The 21216-nt window shown below is 48.7% G+C and overlaps 1 protein-coding gene across 1 annotated transcript in view; it reads right to left on the minus strand.

Annotated features, from left to right (window-relative positions):
• Nucleotides 1–452: 452 nt before the first annotated feature.
• Nucleotides 453–21216, minus strand: part of itga9 (integrin, alpha 9) — a 100321-nt gene continuing 79557 nt past the window's right edge. Inside the window, exons 19-28 of the mRNA XM_067235957.1 lie at nt 18152–18238; nt 16690–16769; nt 16462–16545; nt 15774–15891; nt 14558–14665; nt 8477–8602; nt 8050–8169; nt 6743–6844; nt 1613–1732; nt 453–736 (exon numbers count right to left, since the gene is read on the minus strand). Of these exons, the coding sequence (XP_067092058.1) occupies nt 638–736; nt 1613–1732; nt 6743–6844; nt 8050–8169; nt 8477–8602; nt 14558–14665; nt 15774–15891; nt 16462–16545; nt 16690–16769; nt 18152–18238 (1044 nt within the window). The 3' untranslated portion in view covers nt 453–637. The remainder of the gene's footprint in view (nt 737–1612; nt 1733–6742; nt 6845–8049; nt 8170–8476; nt 8603–14557; nt 14666–15773; nt 15892–16461; nt 16546–16689; nt 16770–18151; nt 18239–21216) is intronic.

Here is a 21216-nt window from a genome sequence, read left to right on the forward strand (position 1 = left end):
AAACAACTGCATACCTGGCTATTTACCTGGCAGGCTGACTAGCAACCAGGTTGACTAGCTACCTGGCTGGTTAGCTACCTGGTTGGTTAGTTGGCTGCCTGGCTTACTACCTGGTCGGCAAGCTGGTTGGATAGCTGGTTGGCTGGCTAGTTAGCTACCCGGCAGGCTGGTTAGCTACCTGGTTGGCTAGTTGGCTGCCTGGCTGACTACCTTGTTGGCTAGCTGGCTGGCTAGTTCGCTGGATAGCTGGTTGGCTAGCTACCTGGTTAGCTAGTTGGTTGCCTGGCTAGTTAGCTTGCTGGCTGGTCGCCAGGATGGTTAGCTGGCTGGTTAGCTGGCAATGGGTTAGGGTTTTCCATGTTTATCTTCACAGGGTTCAACAGAGTTCCATAGCGAATCTCTGGGGAGTCACACCCCCCTGAGGAGCCACGCCCGCTAGGCCTTAGGATGAAACTTCCTGTATCTCTACACACACAAACGTAAATGTCAGTCAAGTCTCCGAAAAATCAGGAGAATATTCTTCTCTTCCAAATATGGAAGACAGGAGGGCGGGGCTTGTGCTTAAGGGGCTGGCGATGGGTCCTATGTCACCATGTCTCTGCCCTCATTGGCTCACTGGGGCCCCTCACCACGCCTCTCAGTGACTCTTCTCCACCCAGTCCCAGCTCTCGTCGCTGTCCTTCCTGTTCTTCTCCGCCTCCAGGATTTCCCGGTAACGGCGACGGAAGAAACCCATCTGGAAAGGGAGAGAGAGGAGGAGAGGAAGGGGGACAGAAGGGGGAGAGTGTGAGTAAGTGAGAGAGGGAGAAACAGAGGGTGCCAGGGAGAAAAGGGGAGAAGGAGAGAGAGAGAGGGAGAGCGAGATGTTTGTGTTTACGATGGGGAAAGAGATGAGTGAGATGAGAGGGAGAGAGAGGTTGAAGGTGAGGTACAGGGGAGAGAGAAAAAGGGAAAGGGTGAGGTACGGGTGAAAGAGGGGTAGATATGGGTGAGAGACAGGAAGAGAGGGTGAGGTTAGAGGTTTAAGGTGATGTACAGGGGAGAGAGGGGCAGGTACAGGGGAGAGAGAGGGGCAGGTACAGGGGTGAGAGAGGGGCAGGTACAGGGGAGAGAGAGGGGCAGGTACAGGGGAGAGAGAGGGACAGGAACAGGGGTGAGAGAGGGGCAGGTACCGGGGGGAGAGAGGGGCAGGTACAGGGGTGAGAGAAGGGCATGTACCGGGGGGAGAGAGGGGCAGGTACAGGGGAGAGAGAGGGGCAGGTACAGGGGAGAGAGAGGGACATAGATGAGATAAATGGAGATAGATGAGATAAAGGGAGATAGAAGAGATAAAGGGAGATAAATGAGATAAAGGGAGATAGAGAAGATAGAGGAGATAAGGGGAGATAGAGGAGATAAAGGGATAGAGGAGATAAAGGGAGATAGATGAGATAAAGGGAGATAGATGAGATAAAGGGAGATAGATGAGATAAAGGGAGATAGAGGAGATAAAGAGAGATAGATGAGATAAAGGAGATAAAGGGATGGTTAGGATTAGATTGATGGAGATAGAGGGAGACAGAAAGACATGGAATAGAAGAAGTGTGGTGTGTAGTTGTGGTGTGTGTATTACCTTCCAGAGGAGCACAGCGAGCAGCAGGAAGAGCAGGATCCCGATCAGCAGGCTGATGGCTATGATCCAGCCCACCACATAGCCTCGCGGCTCCTGGCTGTGTAGCGCCTCAAACACTAGCTGTAACACAAACACCACGGTTACTACACCCACACACACACGCACCACGACTACTACACACCCACCACGGTTACTACACACACACACACACCATGGTTACTAAACACACACACACCACAGTTACTACACACACACACAACATGGTTACTACACACACACACACACCACGGTTACTACACACACACACACACACACACACACGCAACACAGTTACCACGCGCACACACACACACTATGGTTACACACACTCATATACATACATATAACTGAAGAAGTACATAAAATTATAACTATGTTTTTAAGTCTGACCCTGGTGATGTGTTTCTCACATCAGACTTTCTGTGATACAAACTAACATGGAAGGCCTGTTGACATTGTTGATGATAAAGATTATTTATGAACACGCAATATTTTATCAGCTTTGTTAAATACACATGACAAACCCCCATCAAGCAGTGTCCTATAAATAGTCATATTTCTAAAGTAAATATTTGTTATTTAGTCAGTTTCCCATGACAGGTCTGCACTGCGGGACGATCTATCTCTGGTGCTGAACACACACATCCCCACATGTGCAGCGTGGAGGGAAGAGGTATGGACCCTCCCACCTCCCTTCCACCTGCTCTAGGTATGAGCCTTCCCACCTCCCTTCCACCTGCTCTAGGTATGGACCCTCCCACCTCCCTTCCACCTGCTCTAGGTATGGACCCTCCCACCTCCCTTCCACCTGCTCTAGGTATGGACCCTCCCACCTCCCTTCCACCTGAAATGGAAGAAGAAGAATTTAACTTAAATATAATCAATTTAACTGTAAGAGTTTAACCATATCCTTGCTTTGAACCCAGAGTGAAACCATCTCAGCCTTTCATTAACATGGAGAACCGTCCCAGAACCTTTCTCCTGAATGTTTCTTTCCCCCAATCCGTGGAATCTTTGAATTGTTCTGGATTCCAGAGTGCTTGCGTGTTCTGTGATCTGTCTGGTTGTTCTGAAGTCCTGCCAAGCTGCCGGTGTTAGACACGGACACTAAACCTTAGACATGTTGGCCCCTCGGCCTCTGCTGTGAGGCAGTAACTCATCCACCGCTCATCCTCCTCTCATCTCTGCATTACAGTGGGCTTGTTGTCATAACAGGAGGGATAGGGCTAGCACATCTCTCTTCTTCCCCCTCTTTTCTCCTTTCTCCTCTGCCCTCCCCTCCCACCCCCTTCCCCTCTCCCCCCCCCTCCCCACTCTCCTCTCCCCTCCTCCCCTTTCTCTCTCCCCTCTCCAGCTTCTGTGTGCTGAAAAAGAAACTGGGCATTGACACAAATTTGCCCCGTCCCGTGGAGCTGGGAGGTGGAGACTTGAGGGCTTTACGTAGACTCTAGATAGTTCCAGGAAGTTCTTGGCTGGCAATTTGAATAATTAATGTTTAATACAGAGAGACAGAACGCAATTTTGGGTAATTTGTAGTAAACTAGTGCATAGTGCCTGTGATTAAGATGTCAGTGAAACAAACAAATACAGATTACTTGAACTATGGATAGTGCATAGTGCCCGTGATAAAATTGGTGGCACACACAGCAGATTTATGGAACTAGAGAGGGTACAATTTCTGGGGAAATTGTAGGGTGTGCTTGCTTGCGTCGGTTGCACAGGGGTCCGTTTTTGAATGACATTTTGATAACTGATTTATGTATATTTTATATGAAAATGCATACTTATTATTTATAAAGATTAAATAGATTTAACGGAATTTTTTTTTGCTGCTCATTTACAACTGAAAATACGACTGAAGTGTAGAATGAAATAGATGTCTTCTCATTTCCCCTGCAAGAGGCATCCTCATCGTTGAATCAAAACGAATAAATTTGGCAGACCGGTGTAAAAATGGACCTAATCTCTATGACTTAAACGTCATTTTAAGTTTTTCCCTTCTCGTGATATTTTCAGGCATGTAGCCTACTCTGCATTCATTCATTAATAAAGAACCCCCTTTGAAGATTATTCTACGACGTTACCCGGCAGGGAATCGAACTGGCAACCTTGGGATTACTAGCCCGATTCCCTCACCACTCAGCCACCTGACTGTTTGATATGAACTTTTCAGAGTGCCAGGTTCTTTCTCTGATCGTGGGAAACTAAACCCATTCTAATTTGTATACACACACTCACACACACACACACACACACACACACACAGATTCCTGTCATTATTAGTTAGATAAACGCTTTGATTTATAATATAGCACACCGACATGTGTATGTAGTTACATCAATGTAAAAAAATAAAATAATAATTTAGCACAATGAGGTGGCCAAGCAGGTCAAATGTCAGGGAAAACATTTTAGACATCCTCAGAAGAGGGTTCCGAGTACAGTACACGCAGCTAGTTTGGTGTAAGTTTATCAAAGATTTGCAGAGATACGACCCAACGTGCTGTTTGGTGGCTTAGCTGCACATTTTTATTGGCTGTACCGGGCAAACGGATTCCAAAATCAAAAAAATGTGTGATAGCTCAGGGCTCAACATTAACATTTAGTGGGTTTGAAACTTACTGGCCCCAAGACCATTTTTACTGGCCCCCCCTCCAAAAGCTCAGGGAGTCAGGTGGCTGAGCGGTTAAGGAAGCGGGCTTTTAATCAGAAGGTTGCCAGTTCGATTCCCGGCCGTGCCAAATGACGTTGTGTCCTTGGGCAAGGCACTTCACCCTACTTGCCTCGGGGGAATGTCCCTGTACTTACTGTAAGTCACTCTGGATAAGAGCGTCTGCTAAATGACTAAATGTAATGTAAAAGCTGTAATTTATCATTGTTACAACAAAACCAAAGACTTCTAAGTTATGTTATTCTGTTAGCATGTTTAACCATTTATTAAACACATTCTGGATAAAAAAAGAACAAAAATGAAATCACATTTCTAGTGATAAAAAATAAAAAGTTAATAGTCATCAAAACTATTGACTTTTAACCTCAAACATGACGTGCTCTCTTCCCTGCTGACAGCCATCTCTGCACAACTCTGGCTGAAACTGAAACCTCTGGTCCCTCAATGCTAATATATAAAATCTTCCATAGCATTTCATCAGTATGATACTAAGTACCCATCACTAGAATGGTGTCGATACTAAGTCGACACCATTCTTCTGCTGAAGTTCAATAGCCCGGGGGAACGAGGCAAAAGGCTGGCCCGTCTTAATTACGTGATAAGCCTTTGTTATAAGTCGTGCAATATCACGATGGGCATCTGCATTTAAATTCCCGACTAGCATGGTCAACGGCCTGGAAGATGGATTGTCAACCATCCGCTTAGCTGTCACGCAAACCAGGTGCTGTCTGCTAGCATGGCTGGTCAGGGATTGTTTTAGAAAATTGTCGGTGCCTGTGTAAAAAGAAAAAAGTTGCTTTTGTTTGAGCTCGTAGCTCTTCTTTGCTGCCATCTTCACTTTATTGTCTCGCGCCAGTTGTTAGAAAATGTATCGATATTAGAGAATTAAAATTTGACAACCACTCGTCACTCACTACTCAACTCTTGATTTGGAACTGTGCGCCCCACAAGCTGCAAAGTTATTTATTAATTTAGCAGATAGCAAAACATATGAAGGATGTTAACTTTAACAATGCAAAAAAAAAAATCAATCAATAATTTGCAGTGGCCCGATCGGGCCAGTGAGTTGCTAGTTTAACTGTCCCGACGTAACTTTTTACTGGCCCCGGGCCATCGTTACTGTCGAGCCCTGTAGCTTTTGTAAGGCTTGATCTGAAGATAATCTCTGCCAAATTTGGTGAAGATTGGACACACTTTGTAGGAGGAATAGAGAGAAAAAAAAAAGTCATTCAAAATGGCGGCCGCATCAATTCGGCTGGTGTCACGCATTACGATCTGTCACACACGGGATCTCCCAAGATATCACGAGACAACGGAATCTCTAAGTAAAGGCAAACACTTCAAAGGTTATTGGCAATAACACATTTTTGCTTCCTGTGGCCACTCCCAGTGGTAGCATGACACAAAATAGTTTGGACATTCTCAGAAGAGGGTTCCGAGTCAACATACCAAGTTTGGCAGCAATGAAGTGGCAAAGCAGTCAAATGACGCAGAAAACATTTTCGACATCCTCAGAAAAGGTTTCCGAGTACACGTAGCAAGTTTGGTGTGAATCCATCAAAGATTTGCTGAGATACGACCCAACTTCCTGTTTGCTGGCTTAACGGCACATTTAGATTGGATGTACCGGGCAAACGTTTTCGAAAAGAGGCTTCCGTGTCGAGATACCAAGTTTGTAAATACATTTTTTTGCTTCTTGGCCACCAAAAAATCGCAAATGAGGATTAATGTGAACATATTTTTGCCTTGAGAGCCATTTAAAGAAATATCAAAGAGCTTGCTGCTGTTGTTTATTGCTTCTTTTATTTACTATCTTTAAATTATTAGGTTCTTAAACACCAACCCTCACTTCATACCTCAACTCCCCAACCCTCACCTCATCCCAACCATCACCCTAATCCTCACCTCATCCCAACCCTCACATCATCCCAACCCTCACCTCATCAAACCCTCACATCACCTCATCCCAACTCTCACCCGCACACCTCACTGAACCCTCACCTCACACCTCTCCCTCACCTCACCCAACCCTCAGCCTCACCTCATCCCAACCCTCACCTCATCCAAACCTTCACCCAACCTTACATCACCCTCACCCTCACCCCTACTCTCATCCCAATCGTCAATCTCACACCAACCATAATCCTCACCCTATACCTATCCTTCTCCATCACCTCACCCCAACCATCTCTCAAACCCTAACCCTGAATACAACCCTATCCCCAACTCTCTGCCTCCAACTCACCAGCCTACTTTCAGCAAAAACCCGTAGCCCTCAGCTGCTTGCTGGGTTAAAAATACACCTCACAGGACATCATCAAAACGGTCTAAGAAGGTTTCACTGCTTCATCATGTCAATCCTACGCACAGATACCACAATATGAGTGGCTGTTTATCTGATGACAGTTTTGCATACTTACAGATACGTCTTCTGATAGGCCATTGGTAATCTCCGTTGCAACAGCACTGTCGTCCACACGTACGCTCCCCCTAGTCACAAATTGGACCACAGAGGAGCTGTCCTGTAGAGAGAAGCACATCATATACCTGCTAGCTAGCTAGTCCTGTAGAGAGAAGCACATCATATACATGCTAGCTAGCTAGTCCTGTAGAGAGAAGCACGTCATACACCTGCTAGCTAGCTAGTCCTGTAGAAAGAACCACGTCATATACCTGCTAGTTAGCTAGTCCTGTAGAGAGAAGCACGTCATTCCAGACGGGCAGTTCCAGAACTGCCCGTCTTTTGGCCATCAACAAGCTGTCTTAGTCTCTGCTTTCAATCATCTTCATGAGAAAGGGAGACCCCCCACATGCTTACACCACAGTAATCCCACCCGTGTTGATAGACCACAGGCACAGTGAGTAAAAGATAATGACAGAAATGTTTTGAGTTGAGGTGATAGCTGATAGGTTTGACGAGGAGGAAACAGCTGTTAACTGCATGCACATCACAACTAGGACACCTTTTTCAATACCAGTTCAGTAGCTCCAAAATCATATAATGAGGGTGGCTAGATCCCAATATTTCCAAAGACACCTTAAACTGGTGACTGGCACTTTGAATTAATCACATGGAGGATATATACACATGGAAACATTCTCTTTTCTAAGCAATATCAGTCTAGATAGTTCAGTTACCTCAAATGTATTGCAGGCCAAATCATCTCTCAAGGTGTATCTATTGTCTCGATGCATTGATACAAACACTGGGTGGGGGTGGCACTGACTTCAGACTGTATATTTAATTGGCTGAACTAGTTTATCAGCTTTATTATAGTTCCTTGTTTAAGGGCAGTAAAGAACTGACAGAGTGAAAACATAATCATTCACAATATTCACCTGATAGTGTTAGGAGAGGACTACTCTACACACCTGATAGGAGCTTGTTCACCCATATTCTCTAACTCATGTTATGGGAGTCAGGTGGCTGAGCGGTTAGGGAAGCGGGCTAGTAATCAGAAGGTTGCCAGTTCGATTCCCGGCCATGCAAAATGACGTTGTGTCCTTGGGCAAGGCACTTCACCCTACTTGCCTCGGGGGGTATGTCCCTGTACTTACTGTAAGTCGCTCTGGATAAGAGCGTCTGCTAAATGACTAAATGTAAAATGTAATGTAAATGTTCCATGCATTCCCTTATGAGTGTGTAGAGGACAAAGCAATGTCTCAGTATAAAGGAACAACTGTATTATAGATCATCCTAGAGGTTTGTCAGAGTGATAGAGCTCACCCTCTTCAGAATCTCCACGTTTAGCAGCATCTTCATGTCCACACTCAGCGCCTCCTCCTTGGCCTGGGAGCCCAGACGACAGGATATCGTCAGACAGGCCCTGCCTGGACGATCACAGTCCTGGGGGGAATGAGGGAAGGGAGGGGGTGGGGTATGGATGGGAAGGAGGGAGGGGAGTGGGTGGGGATGGATGGATGGATGAAGAGGAGTGGGTAGGGGAGTGGAGGGGGAGGTGAGGAGGCAAGGGAAAGGAGGGAGCGGAGGGAGGGGTGGTGCAGGGGAGGTGGGGGAGGTGAGAGGACAGCCAGGGAGGGAAAGGGGGAGGGAGGGAGGCAAGGAGGGAGGGAAAGGGAGTTAAGAGGGGGAGACTGAGCAAAAGGAGGGGTAAACAATGTCTATATGTTAGAGCATGTGTGTGTGTATTCACCAGGACCCTGCGTCCAGACTTGGTGAAGAAGGAGAAAATGGTGTGGAAAACACTCTCTCTGTCTCTGGGCAGGAAGCATGGGTTAGGGTTCCTGTGCACAGAACAGTTACCTCTCCCATCAGACACCTGGAGAGCAGGGAGGGGAGGAATAGAGGAAAGGAGAGGAGGGAAGTAAAAGGCGGAAAATGGAAAGAACGATGAAAGAGGGAATGAAGGATAGAAAGCAACAGAGAAGGAGATAAAGTCAGTTTCCCAGGGTCTATCACAGTACTAGGTCCATCACAGTACCAGGTCTATCACAGTACCAGGTCTATCACAGTATCAGGTCTATCACAGTATCAGGTCCATCACAGTATCAGGTCTATCACAGTACCAGGTCCATCACAGTACCAGGTCTATCACAGTATCAGGTCTATCACAGTATCAGGTCCATCACAGTATCAGGTCTATCACAGTACCAGGTCTATCACAGTACCAGGTCCATCACAGTATCAGGTCCATCACAGTTTCAGGTCTATCACAGTACCAGGTCTATCACAGTACCAGGTCTATCACAGTATCAGGTCTATCACAGTATCAGGTTCATCACAGTATCAGGTTCATCACAGTATCAGGTCCATCACAGTACCAGGTCCATCAAAGTACCAGGTCTATCACAGTATCAGGTATATCACAGTACTAGGTCCATCACAGTACCAGGTCTATCACAGTACCAGGTCTATCACAGTATCAGGTCTATCACAGTACCAGGTACATCACAGTACCAGGTCTATCACAGTATCAGGTATATCACAGTACTAGGTCCATCAAAGTACCAGGTCTATCACAGTACCAGGTCTATCACAGTACCAGGTCTATCACAGTATCAGGTCTATCACAGTACCAGGTCTATCACAGTACCAGGTCTATCACAGTATCAGGTCTATCACAGTATCAGGTTCATCACAGTATCAGGTTCATCACAGTATCAGGTCCATCAAAGTACCAGGTCTATCACAGTACTAGGTCCATCAAAGTACCAGGTCTATCACAGTACCAGGTCTATCACAGTACCAGGTCTATCACAGTATCAGGTCTATCACAGTACCAGGTCTATCACAGTACCAGGTCTATCACAGTATCAGGTCTATCACAGTACCAGGTCTATCACAGTACCAGGTCTATCACAGTATCAGGTCTATCACAGTATCAGGTATATCACAGTACTAGGTCCATCAAAGTACCAGGTCTATCACAGTACCAGGTCTATCACAGTACCAGGTCTATCACAGTATCAGGTCTATCACAGTACCAGGTCTATCACAGTACCAGGTCTATCACAGTATCAGGTCTATCACAGTACCAGGTCTATCACAGTACCAGGTCTATCACAGTACCAGGTCTATCACAGTATCATGTCTATCACAGTACCAGGTCTATCACAGTACCAGGTCTATCACAGTATCAGGTCCATCAAAGTATCAGGTCTATCACAGCACCAGGTCCATCACAGTACCAGGTCCATCACAGTTTCAGGTCTATCACAGTATCAGGTCCATCACAGTATCAGGTTCATCAAAGTATCAGGTCTATCAAAGTACCAGGTCTATCACAGTACCAGGTCCATCACAGTACCAGGTCTATCACAGTATCAGGTCTATCACTGTATCAGGTCCATCACAGTACCAGGTACATCACAGTACCAGGTCTATCACAGTATCAGGTATATCACAGTACTAGGTCCATCACAGTACCAGGTCTATCACAGTACCAGGTCCATCACAGCACCAGGTCCATCACAGTACCAGGTACATCACAGTACCAGGTATATCACAGTATCAGGTATATCACAGTACTAGGTCCATCACAGTACCAGGTCTATCACAGTACCAGGTCCATCACAACACCAGGTCCATCACAGTACCAGGTCCATCACAGTTTCAGGTCTATCACAGTATCAGGTCCATCACAGTACCAGGTCCATCACAGTATCAGGTCTATCACAGTACCAGGTCTAACACAGTACCAGGTCCATCACAGTACCAGGTCTATCACAGTATCAGGTACATCACAGTACCAGGTCCATCACAGTACCAGGTCCATCACAGTTTCAGGTCTATCACAGTATCAGGTCCATCACAGTACCAGGTCCATCACAGTACCTCATTAACCAATATTCAACTAACTGTCTGTAGATTGTGTGTTGCATTTTGATAGTCCACCTGTTGGCACACTATAAGCTGTAAGCAGCTACTCAGTATCATGTCTACAATATTTACATTTACATTTACATTTAGTCATTTAGCAGACGCTCTTATCCAGAGCGACTTACAGTAAGTACAGGGACATTCCCCCGAGGCAAGTAGGGTGAAGTGCCTTGCCCAAGGACACAACGTCAGTTGGCATGACCGGGAATCGAACTGGCAACCTTCGGATTACTAGCCCGACTCCCTAACCGCTCAGCCACCTGACTCCCCCAATATATCAGTTGACATTCAACAGTTTCAACAGACAAGTACCATACATTCAACTAACGTCTGTAGACTATCAGATGCATTTCAAGAGTTGATCTACAAACTTTACAAAATGTCTGCTGACTTTCAAGGTTTTTGAACCAACATTCAACTAATTGTCAGTTAACTGATACGTTTACTATCTGTTGATAATGTATTGATTCTCAACTAAAGATAATGCGCTTCTCTTCTTGATTATTTACAAACTATTAGTAGGCATTCTCCACTAAATGTTTGTAGACGTGTTTTAGGACCATCCAATTAAAGTGAAAAACCTTTGGGTGTAGTAGAATGCATCAACAACAAACATGATAGGCAGCAAATGAAAGAAAAAAAGCTCTTTTATTTTTACAACTTTAAATCAGGTGGTCAATACCTGACCTAAAATAAAACATAAATACAATCACCACACTGGCAACGTTTCTTTTTTGTACAGTTTCAGTAACAATTTACAGAAGAACAGAACATACTGCTGAGGCTAACATCAACTGTTAGAAACACGACATCACCCCCTAAGCTTGTTCATGAGCTTGAAGCATGTTACAAGAATTTAGTATTTTACAGTAAAGGGGATGAGCTTTTTGTTGCTTTTTATCTTGATTACCTTTTCTGCTAATTTGCCAAATATTTACCACTTTTGTGTAATAAATCTTCTCCTTCCGTATCCCCCCTCCGTTCTTTTTCTCGGGTGAAATGAGTGGTATCCTGCATACTGCCACCCTTGCTAGGCGAGTTGAGTCGAATGGAACACATATGGATCAAATATATTTTGTTGATGCTTGTTATGTTTTATTTTAGGTCAGGTATTGACCACCTGACCAAAAGTTGTAAGAATAAAATAGCTTTTTTTCTTTCATTTGCTGCCTTTCATGTTTGTTTTACTGTACTTCATAGCCTGGTATTGACGTTAGTTAACCAGTGTTAGTGATCAGTTTAGCAAAACTTTCCTCTTTATGTACAAATGGTTTATATGTGTTCTGTTGATGCATTCTACTACACCCAAAGGTTTTTCACTTTAATTGGATGGTCCTAAAACACGTCTACAAACATTTAGTGGAAAATGCCTACTAATAGTTTGTAAATAATCAAGAAGAGAAGCGCATTATCTTTAGTTGAAAATCAATACATTATCAACAGATAGTAAACGTATCAGTTAACTGACAATTAGTTGAATGTTGGTTCAAAAACCTTGAAAGTCAGCAGACATTTTGTAAAGTCTGTAGATAAACTCTTGAAATGCACCTGATAGTCTACAGACAGTTAGTTGAATGCATTGTACTTGTCTGTTGACATTGTTGAATGTCAACTGATACATTGTTGATATACTACTGAGTAGCTACTTACAGCTTATAGTGTGCCAACAGATGGACTCAAAATGCAACACACTATCTACAGACAGTTAGTTGAATATTGGTTTATGACCTTTTGAAAACGAGCTTTGAAAGTCAGCAGATACATTCAGTCAAACTTGTAGATTAACACTTGAAATGCACCTGATAATCTACAGACAGTTAGTTGAATGCATAACTACATATCTGTTGAAACAGTTTTGTTGAATGTAAACGGATACATTGTTGACATGCTACTGAGTAGTTACTGATAACCTATAGCGTGTCAACAGACGGACCTTTGAAATGAAGTCTTACCAAAAACAAAATGAAAAACAAAATGTAAAAAAATTAAGGTACAAAATTCAAGTTATACATACAAGAATACATGTCCTTAATACTTTGTACATAACATGAACGAAAGATGAACCTATTGCGCACTCCTGCCCTGAGAGCAGCATAGTTTGAACCTATGGTGCATTCCTGCCCTGAGAGCAGCATAGTTCGAACCTATGGTGCACTCCTGCCCTGAGAGCAGCATAGTTCGAACCTATGGTGCACTCCTGCCCTGAGAGCAGCATAGTTCGAACCTATGGTGCACTCCTGCCCTGAGAGCAGCATAGTTTGAACCTATGGTGCACTCCTGCCCTGAGAGCAGCATAGTTCGAACCTATGGCGCACTCCTGCCCTGAGAGCAGCATAGTTCGAACCTATGGCGCACTCCTGCCCTGAGAGCAGCATAGTTCGAACCTATGGCGCACTCCTGCCCTGAGAGCAGCATAGTTCGAACCTATGGCGCACTCCTGCCCTGAGAGCAGCATAGTTCGAACCTATGGCGCACTACTGCCCTGAGAGCAGCATAGTTCGAACCTATGGCGCACTCCTGCCCTGAGAGCAGCATAGTTCGAACCTATGGCGCACTCCTGCCCTGAGAGCAGCATAGTTCGAACCTATGGCGCACTCCTGCCCTGAGAGCAGCATAGTTCGAACCTATGGCGCACTCCTGCCCTGAGAGCAGCATAGTTCGAACCTATGGCGCACTCCTGCCCTGAGAGCAGCATAGTTCGAACCTATGGCGCACTCCTGCCCTGAGAGCAGCATAGTTTCGAACCTATGGCGCACTCCTGCCCTGAGAGCAGCATAGTTTCGAACCTATGGCGCACTCCTGCCCTGAGAGCAGCATAGTTTGAACCTATGGTGCACTCCTGCCCTGAGAGCAGCATAGTTCGAACCTATGGCGCACTCCTGCCCTGAGAGCAGCATAGTTCGAACCTATGGCGCACTCCTGCCCTGAGAGCAGCATAGTTCGAACCTATGGCGCACTCCTGCCCTGAGAGCAGCATAGTTCGAACCTATGGCGCACTCCTGCCCTGAGAGCAGCATAGTTCGAACCTATGGCGCACTCCTGCCCTGAGAGCAGCATAGTTCGAACCTATGGCGCACTCCTGCCCTGAGAGCAGCATAGTTTCGAACCTATGGCGCACTCCTGCCCTGAGAGCAGCATAGTTTCGAACCTATGGTGCACTCCTGCCCTGAGAGCAGCATAGTTTGAACCTATGGTGCACTCCTGCCCTGAGAGCAGCGCTAGTTAAGTAAAAATAGCACAGCGCTATCTTGTAGCGCTAGAGCGGAAGATGAATAAGTTGTATAAATGTATGAATGAATTAATGAAATGTCACGGATATCTAAAGCTATTATGTCGTTGCATAATGGCTTTATAAAACAAACATGAAATGGTTAACATAAAAAAAGCACGTTTTACCCTATTTAACGTTACACCATGAGCAGCTTTGGTGCGACTGATGGAGTCAAATCAAAATGCATACGATAAGATGATTATTAGTTCTTTGAATTAATGTTTGCCAATTATCTTTATAAACATCAGAGCTTGTTGAATTTTAACAAAATATTCACTTAAACACAATTCCTAACGTCTTGACGATTTCCTCCACAATTCTAATGTCCGATTCCCTACACAATTCAAAAGTCTTGAGCACGCCTCTCCTTCAATTTCATTGGTTGAATCTGTAACCAATCATTTTCCTTTCTGCCCTCAGAACATTTTTGAGTAAGCAAAACTCCTATCTGCGCCTTGGCCCCCCAGACCTGGGGAGGGAGGGAGGGACGGAAAGAGAAAAGTCAAAATGAATGGATGGATGTAGGGATGAATAGATGAAGGGATGATGAACGTCTATGGACTGTTGTGAGAGACAGAGGGATGAATAGATGGAGGGATGAAAGTATATGGACTGTCTACCCACCTGAGTGTCAATAATGTGGAACATCTCTGCTCCACTCCCAGACAACCTGCTGGGGATCCTGATGTCTACCATGGAGCCAGGTAATCTGCTGGGACCTCTGTTTATCACCTGGGGGGAGGAGGGAGGGAGGGGGAGGGAGTGAGAGACAGGTGGAGGGAGGGAGGGAGGGGGAGGGAGAGACAGGTGGAGGGAGGGAGGGAGGGGGAGGGAGAGACAGGTGGAGGGAGGGGGAGGGAGAGACAGGTGGAGGGAGGGAGGGGGAGGGAGAGACAGGTGGAAGGAGGGAGGGGGAGGGAGGGAGAGACAGGTGGAGGGAGGGAGGGGGAGGGAGGGAGAGAAAGGTGGAGGGAGGGAGGGGGAGGGAGAGACAGGTGGAGGGAGGGAGGGAGGGGGAGGGAGAGACAGGTGGAAGGAGGGAGGGGGAGGGAGGGAGAGACAGGTGGAGGGAGGGAGGGGGAGGGAGAGACAGGTGGAAGGAGGGAGGGGGAGGGAGAGACAGGTGGAGGGAGGGGGAGGGAGAGACAGGTGGAGGGAGGGAGGGGGAGAGACAGGTGGAGGGAGGGGGAGGGAGAGACAGGTGGAAGGAGGGAGGGGGAGGGAGAGACAGGTGGAGGGAGGGAGGGGGAGGGAGGGAGAGACAGGTGGAGGGAGGGAGGGAGACAGGTGGAGGGAGGGAGGGAGGGAGGGAGGGAGAGACAGGTGGAGGGAGGGAGGGGGAGGGAGAGACAGGTGGAGGGAGGGAGGGGGAGGGAGAGAAAGGTGGAAGGAGGGAGGGGGAGGGAGGGAGAGACAGGTGGAGGGAGGGAGGGAGGGAGAGGGAGGGGGAGGGAGAGACAGGTGGAGGGAGGGAGAGACAGGTGGAGGGAGGGGGAGGGAGAGGTGGAAAGAGGGTGAGGTGGAGGGAGAGACGGGTGGAGGGAGAGACAGGTGGAGGGAGAGGTGGAAAGAGGGGGAGGTGGAGGGAGGGACAGGTGGAGGGAGGGACAGGTGGAGGGACCGTGAGGGAGAGGTGGAGAGAGAGGTAGGGTGAGGTGGAGGGAGGGTGAAGGGCAGGGAGAGGTGGAGGGAGAGGAGGAAAGAGGGGTATAGATTATAGTATATAGGATGTAGTATAGTATAAAGTACAGGATGTAGTATTTAAGTGGGTACCTGGAAGGTGAGGTTGAGAGGTATAGTATGTACTATATCATAGAGGCTGTAGTAAGTAAGTGGGTACCTGGAAGGTGAGGTTGAGAGGCTGGAAGTTGCACTCCAGGTCCTGCAGCTGAATAAAGCGAGACTCATCGATGGAGTTACCATACGTACCGTAGACAAACGAGCTGGGGGTCACCACCCTGGCAGACACAAAAGACAGACAGGTCAGCCAGACAGGCAGTCAGGCTTGCTTGCAGACAGACAGACAGGCAGGCAGGCAGGCAGGCAGGCAGGCAGACAGGCAGACTGGCATGGTCTCCCATGTCTCCCCTCCAAAACATAAAAACCCTCTCCCCTATCCCTTCCTCCTGACATTTCCTTTCTTCTCTTCTCTTCTCCTCTGTTCTCCTCTCCTCTTCTCTCCTTTCCTCCTCTCCTTTTCATTCTATTCATGTCTGACATGTTTGGGTAAAGAGCTGCCTTTCAAGATGATAAGTTCCAAACTAACAACAGTAATTGTGTTCCTAACCCCCATCCTCCTCTCCCTTTTCATCCATCTCTCCGTCCCTCTATATCTCCTGAGTGCAATTTCTCCCTCAGCCTATCCTTATTCCTCCTCTCCTCCCTCCAGACAAAACACATCTGGGCACAGAAAACCAAACACAATCACCTACCTTAACATTTTGTCCTTTTACCAGACACACACGAGACACACACCCACATACCCAAGCACGCACCCATGCAGACACGTAAACACACACCTCCCTTACCCAGTGATAGTTGTGTCCACCTCGTGTACCAGTGGTACAGACAAATGCAGTGTGTTGTCCTGAAGCTTGTGTTCTGGGTTCGCACTGTAGGCAGGAATCATGCACAGAAAATGTATTCAGCATTTATCCGAAGTAACATGAAATGAGTGTGAAGAACAGAGTTCTGACAGTATATATAGTATTTTCATACTAGAACACTCTCCTCATGTATAAACAGGTGTAAGTTACCTTTTGGCTTGAACTATGAACTGCAGCGTTTCATTCTGCCCTGACAGCCGACTGCTGTCAAAGATCACTGCAAGATGATACTGAGGAGAGGAGGAGAGAGGTGAGGAGAAAGCAGGGAGATGAGGAGGTGAAGAGTTGAGGAGAGGAGGGAGAGGAGGGGAGGAGGTGAGGAGAAAGGAGGGAGAGGAGGGGAGGAGGAGGTGAGGAGAGAGGAGGAAGGAGGAGGTGAGGAGATGAGGAAGGGAGGAGGAGGTGAAGAGAGAGGAGGGAGAGGAGGGGAGGAGGAGGTGAGGAGGGAGAGGATGGGAGGAGGAGGTGAGGAGATGAGGAGAGAGCAGGGAGAGGAGGAGGGGAGGAGAAAGCAGGGAGACGAGGGGAGGAGGAGGTGAGGAGTAGAGAGCAGGGAGAGGAGGGGAGGAGAGAGCAGGGAGAGGAGGGGAGGAGGAGGTGAGGAGAGGAGGAGAGAAGAGGGAGAGGAGGGGAGGAGGAGGTGAGGAGAGGAGGACAGAGGAGGGAGAGGAGGGGAGGAGGAGGTGAGGAGAGAGCAGGGAGAGGAGGAGGGGAGAAGAGAGCAGGGAGAGGAGGGGAGGAGGAGGTGAGGAGGAGAGAGGAGGTGAGGAGAGAGAGGAGGAGATGAGGAGAGAGGAGGGAGAGGAGGAGGTGAGGAGAGAGCAGGGAGAGGAGGAAGGTAGGAGAGAGCAGGGAGAGGAGGGGAGGAGGAGGTGATGAGAGAGAGGAGGAGGTGAAGAGGGGAGGAGAGAGCAGGGAGAGGAGGAGGTGAGGAGAGGAGAAGAGAGGAGGGAGAGGAGGAAGAGGTGAGGAGAGGAGTAGAGAGCAGAGAGAGGAGGAGGGGAGGAGAGAGCAGGGATAGGAGGGGAGGAGGAGGTGAGGAGAGGAGTAGAGAGCAGGGAGAGGAGGGGAGAGCAGGGAGAGGAGGGGAGGAGGAGGTGAGGAGAGGAGGAGAGAAGAGGGAGAGGAGGTGAGGAGAGGAGGACAGAGGAGGGAGAGGAGGGGAGGAGGAGGTGAGGAGAGAGCAGGGAGAGGAGGATGGGAGAAGAGAGCAGGGAGAGGAGGGGAGGTGAGGAGGAGAGAGGAGGTGAGGAGAGGAGGGAGAGGAGGGGAGGAGGAGGTGAGGAGAGAGCAGGGAGAGGAGGAGGGGAGGAGAGAGCAGGGAGAGGAGGGGAGGAGGAGGTGAGGAGAGAAGAGGGAGAGGAGGAGGGAATGAGAGAGCAGGGAGAGGAGGGGAGGAGGAGGTGAGGAGAGGAGGAGAAGAGGAGTAGAGTGGAGGAGGAGAGAGGAAGAGAGAGGAGGAGAGAGAAGGAAGAGGAGGGGAGGAAGAAAGAGGAAGAGAAGAGGAGAAAGGAGGAGGAACATAATAATGTGTGGGTTGCTGTGGCTACCTTGGGCTACAGGTGTAATATAGGTTAACATCCCATAATAATGTGTGGGTTGCCATGGCTACCTTGGTCTGTGCTCTCATGAAGGGGAATCCCACGCTGCATTTGAGAAAATCCAACTCAACCAGATCACAGGAAATTCCCTTCTCCTCCTGGAGGACACACACAGATGTCAGACACACACACACACACACACACACACACACAAACACACACAGAGGTCAGACACACACACACACACAAACACACACACAGAGGTCAGACAAACACACACACAGAGGTCAGACACACACACACACACAGATGTCAGACACACACACACACACACACACACACACACACACACACACAGAGGTCAGACATACACACAGAGGTCAGACAAACACACACACAGAGGTCAGACACACACACACACACAGAGGTCAGACACACACACACACACACACAGGTCAGACACACACACAGAGGTCAAACACACACACACACACAGAGTTCAGACACACACACAGAGGTAAGACACACACACACACACACAGAGGTCAGGCACATACACACACACACACACACACAGGTCAGACACACACACACACAGAGAGATCAGACAAACAAACACAGTTCAAACACACACACGCAGAGGTGAAGGGTGAGGGAAGGAGAGGAGGGAATGAGAGGAGAAGGGAAGGAGAGATGAGGAAGAAAGGAAAGGAGGAGGGAAGGAGAGGAGGAAGGGAGGATGGTGTGTTTGGAAGCTTGTCTAAACAGTGGTGAGCTTCTCCATCTGCCCTATCTAAACACTTCCTCCCCACGCTGGGAAACAGGAGGAGGAGGGCTGACGAAGAGTGGGGGGGTACATCAAGAGGCTCTGTGGCTGAAGGGGAGTGTGTGGTAGGGGTGGTGTGTGGTAGGGGTGGTGTGTGGTAGGGGTGGTGTGTGGTAGGGGTGGTGTGTGGTAGGATAGGTGTGTGGTAGGGGTGGTGTGTGGTAGGGCTGATGTGTGTTTGGACTGGTGTGTGATAGGGGTGGTGTGTGGTAGGGGTGGTGTGTGGTAGGATAGGTGTATGGTAGGGGTGGTGTGTGGTAGGGCTGATGTGTGTTCGGACTGGTGTGTGATTTACATTTAGTCATTTAGCAGACGCTCTTATCCAGAGCGACTTACAGTAAGTACAGGGACATTCTCCCCGAGGCAAGTAGGGTGAAGTGCCTAGCCCAAGGACACAACGTCATTTGGTTGGCATAGCCGGGAATCGAACTAGCAACCTTCTGATTACTAGCCCGATTCCCTAACCACTCAGCCATCTGACTCCCTATGTGTGATAGGGGTGGTGTGTGGTAGAGGTGGTGTGTGGTAGGGTTGGTGTGCGGTAAGGGTGGTGAGTGGTAGGGGTGGTATGTGGTAGGGCTGATGTGTGTTCGGACTAGTGTGTGATAGGGGTGGTGTGTGGTAGGGGTGGTGTGTGGTAGGGTTGGTGTGCGGTACGGGTGGTGTGTGGTAAGGGTGGTGTGTGGTAGGGTTGGTGTGTGGTAGGGGTGGTGTGTGGTAGGGGTGGTGTGTGTTCGGACTGGTGTGTGATAGGGGTGGTGTGTGGTAGGGGTGGTGTGTGGTAGGGGTGGTGTGTGTTAGGACTGGTGTGTGGTAGGGGTGGTGTGTGGTAGGGGTGGTGTGTGGTAGGGGTGGTGTGTGGTAGGGCTGATGTGTGTTAGGACTGGTGTGTGGTAGGGGTGGTGTGTGGTAGGGGTGGTGTGTGATAGGGGTGGTGTGTGTTAGGACTGGTGTGTGATAGGGGTGGTGTGTGGTAGGGGTGGTGTGTGGTAGGGCTGATGTGTGTTAGGACTGGTGTGTGATAGGGGTGGTGTGTGTTAGGACTGGTGTGTGATAGGGGTGGTGTGTGGTAGGGGTGGTGTGTATGAGGGTGGCACCTCTTTATTCTTACCTTCTCCCCTCCTCTATTCTTCCCTCATCCTCTCCTCTATCCTCACCTCCTCCCCTCCTCTATCCTCACCTCCTCCCCTCCTCTATCCTCCCCTCCTCCCCTCCTCTATCCTCACCTCCTCCCCTCCTCTATCCTCACCTCCTCCCCTCCTCTATCCTCACCTCCTCCCCTCCTCTATCCTCACCTCCTCCCCTCCTCTATCCTCACCTCCTCCTCTCCTCTATCCTCACCTCCTCCCCTCCTCTATCCTCACCTCCTCCCCTCCTCTATCCTCACCTCCTCCTCTCCTCTATCCTCACCTCCTCCCCTCCTCTATCCTCACCTCCTCCCCTCCTCTATCCTCACCTCCTCCCCTCCTCTATCCTCACTTCCTCTCCTCACCTGAGGCCACAGTTTCAAGGTCCAGTATATCTCTAAATCACATTCTTATAAATCCTCCCTCCCTCTTTTTCATTCCATCCCTCCCGTCTCCCTCGGTCCTTCCCTCTCTCTTCTTCCTTCCTTCCGTCCTTCCTCCCTCTCTCCCCCGTGTCCCAGAGGTAATCCCTGCCCCACTACTCTCCATTAGTTGGCAGTGTAAATAAACTCAGTCTCCCTCCCCCCTCTCCTAATCTTATTAAGCAATAATAACACACCCACTGTGTTACCCATACTCCTGTGTGTGTGTGTGTGTGTGGGGGGGTGATGGCAGAGGGCGCTCTGGGGAGCGACAGACAGCACCCCAAGACAACACCCCCAGACAGCACCCCCAGACAGCACCCCCAGACAGCACCCCCAGGCGGCTCCCCCAGACAGCACCCCCAGACAGCACCCCCAGGCGGCTCCCCCAGGCGGCCCCCCCAGACAGCACCCCCAGACAGCACCCCCAGACAGCACTCCCAAGCGGCCCCCCAACAGACAGGCAGAAGAGCTTGATGTGAACCAGGAGGAGATGTGAACCAGGAGGAGATGTGAACCAGGAGGGAGAGATGTGAACCAGGAGGGAGAGATGTGAACCAGGAGGGACAGATGTGAACCAGGAGGGAGAGATGTGAACCAGGAGGATATGTGAACCAGGAGGGAGAGATGTGAACCAGGAGGGAGAGATGTGAACCAGGAGGATATGTGAACCAGGAGGGAGAGATGTGAACCAGGAGGGAGAGATGTGAACCAGGAGGGAGAGATGTGAACCAGGAGGGAGAGATGTGAACTAGGAGGGA

The sequence above is a fragment of the Osmerus mordax genome, chromosome 5 (assembly GCF_038355195.1).
Source record: "Osmerus mordax isolate fOsmMor3 chromosome 5, fOsmMor3.pri, whole genome shotgun sequence".
NCBI lineage: Eukaryota > Metazoa > Chordata > Actinopteri > Osmeriformes > Osmeridae > Osmerus > Osmerus mordax.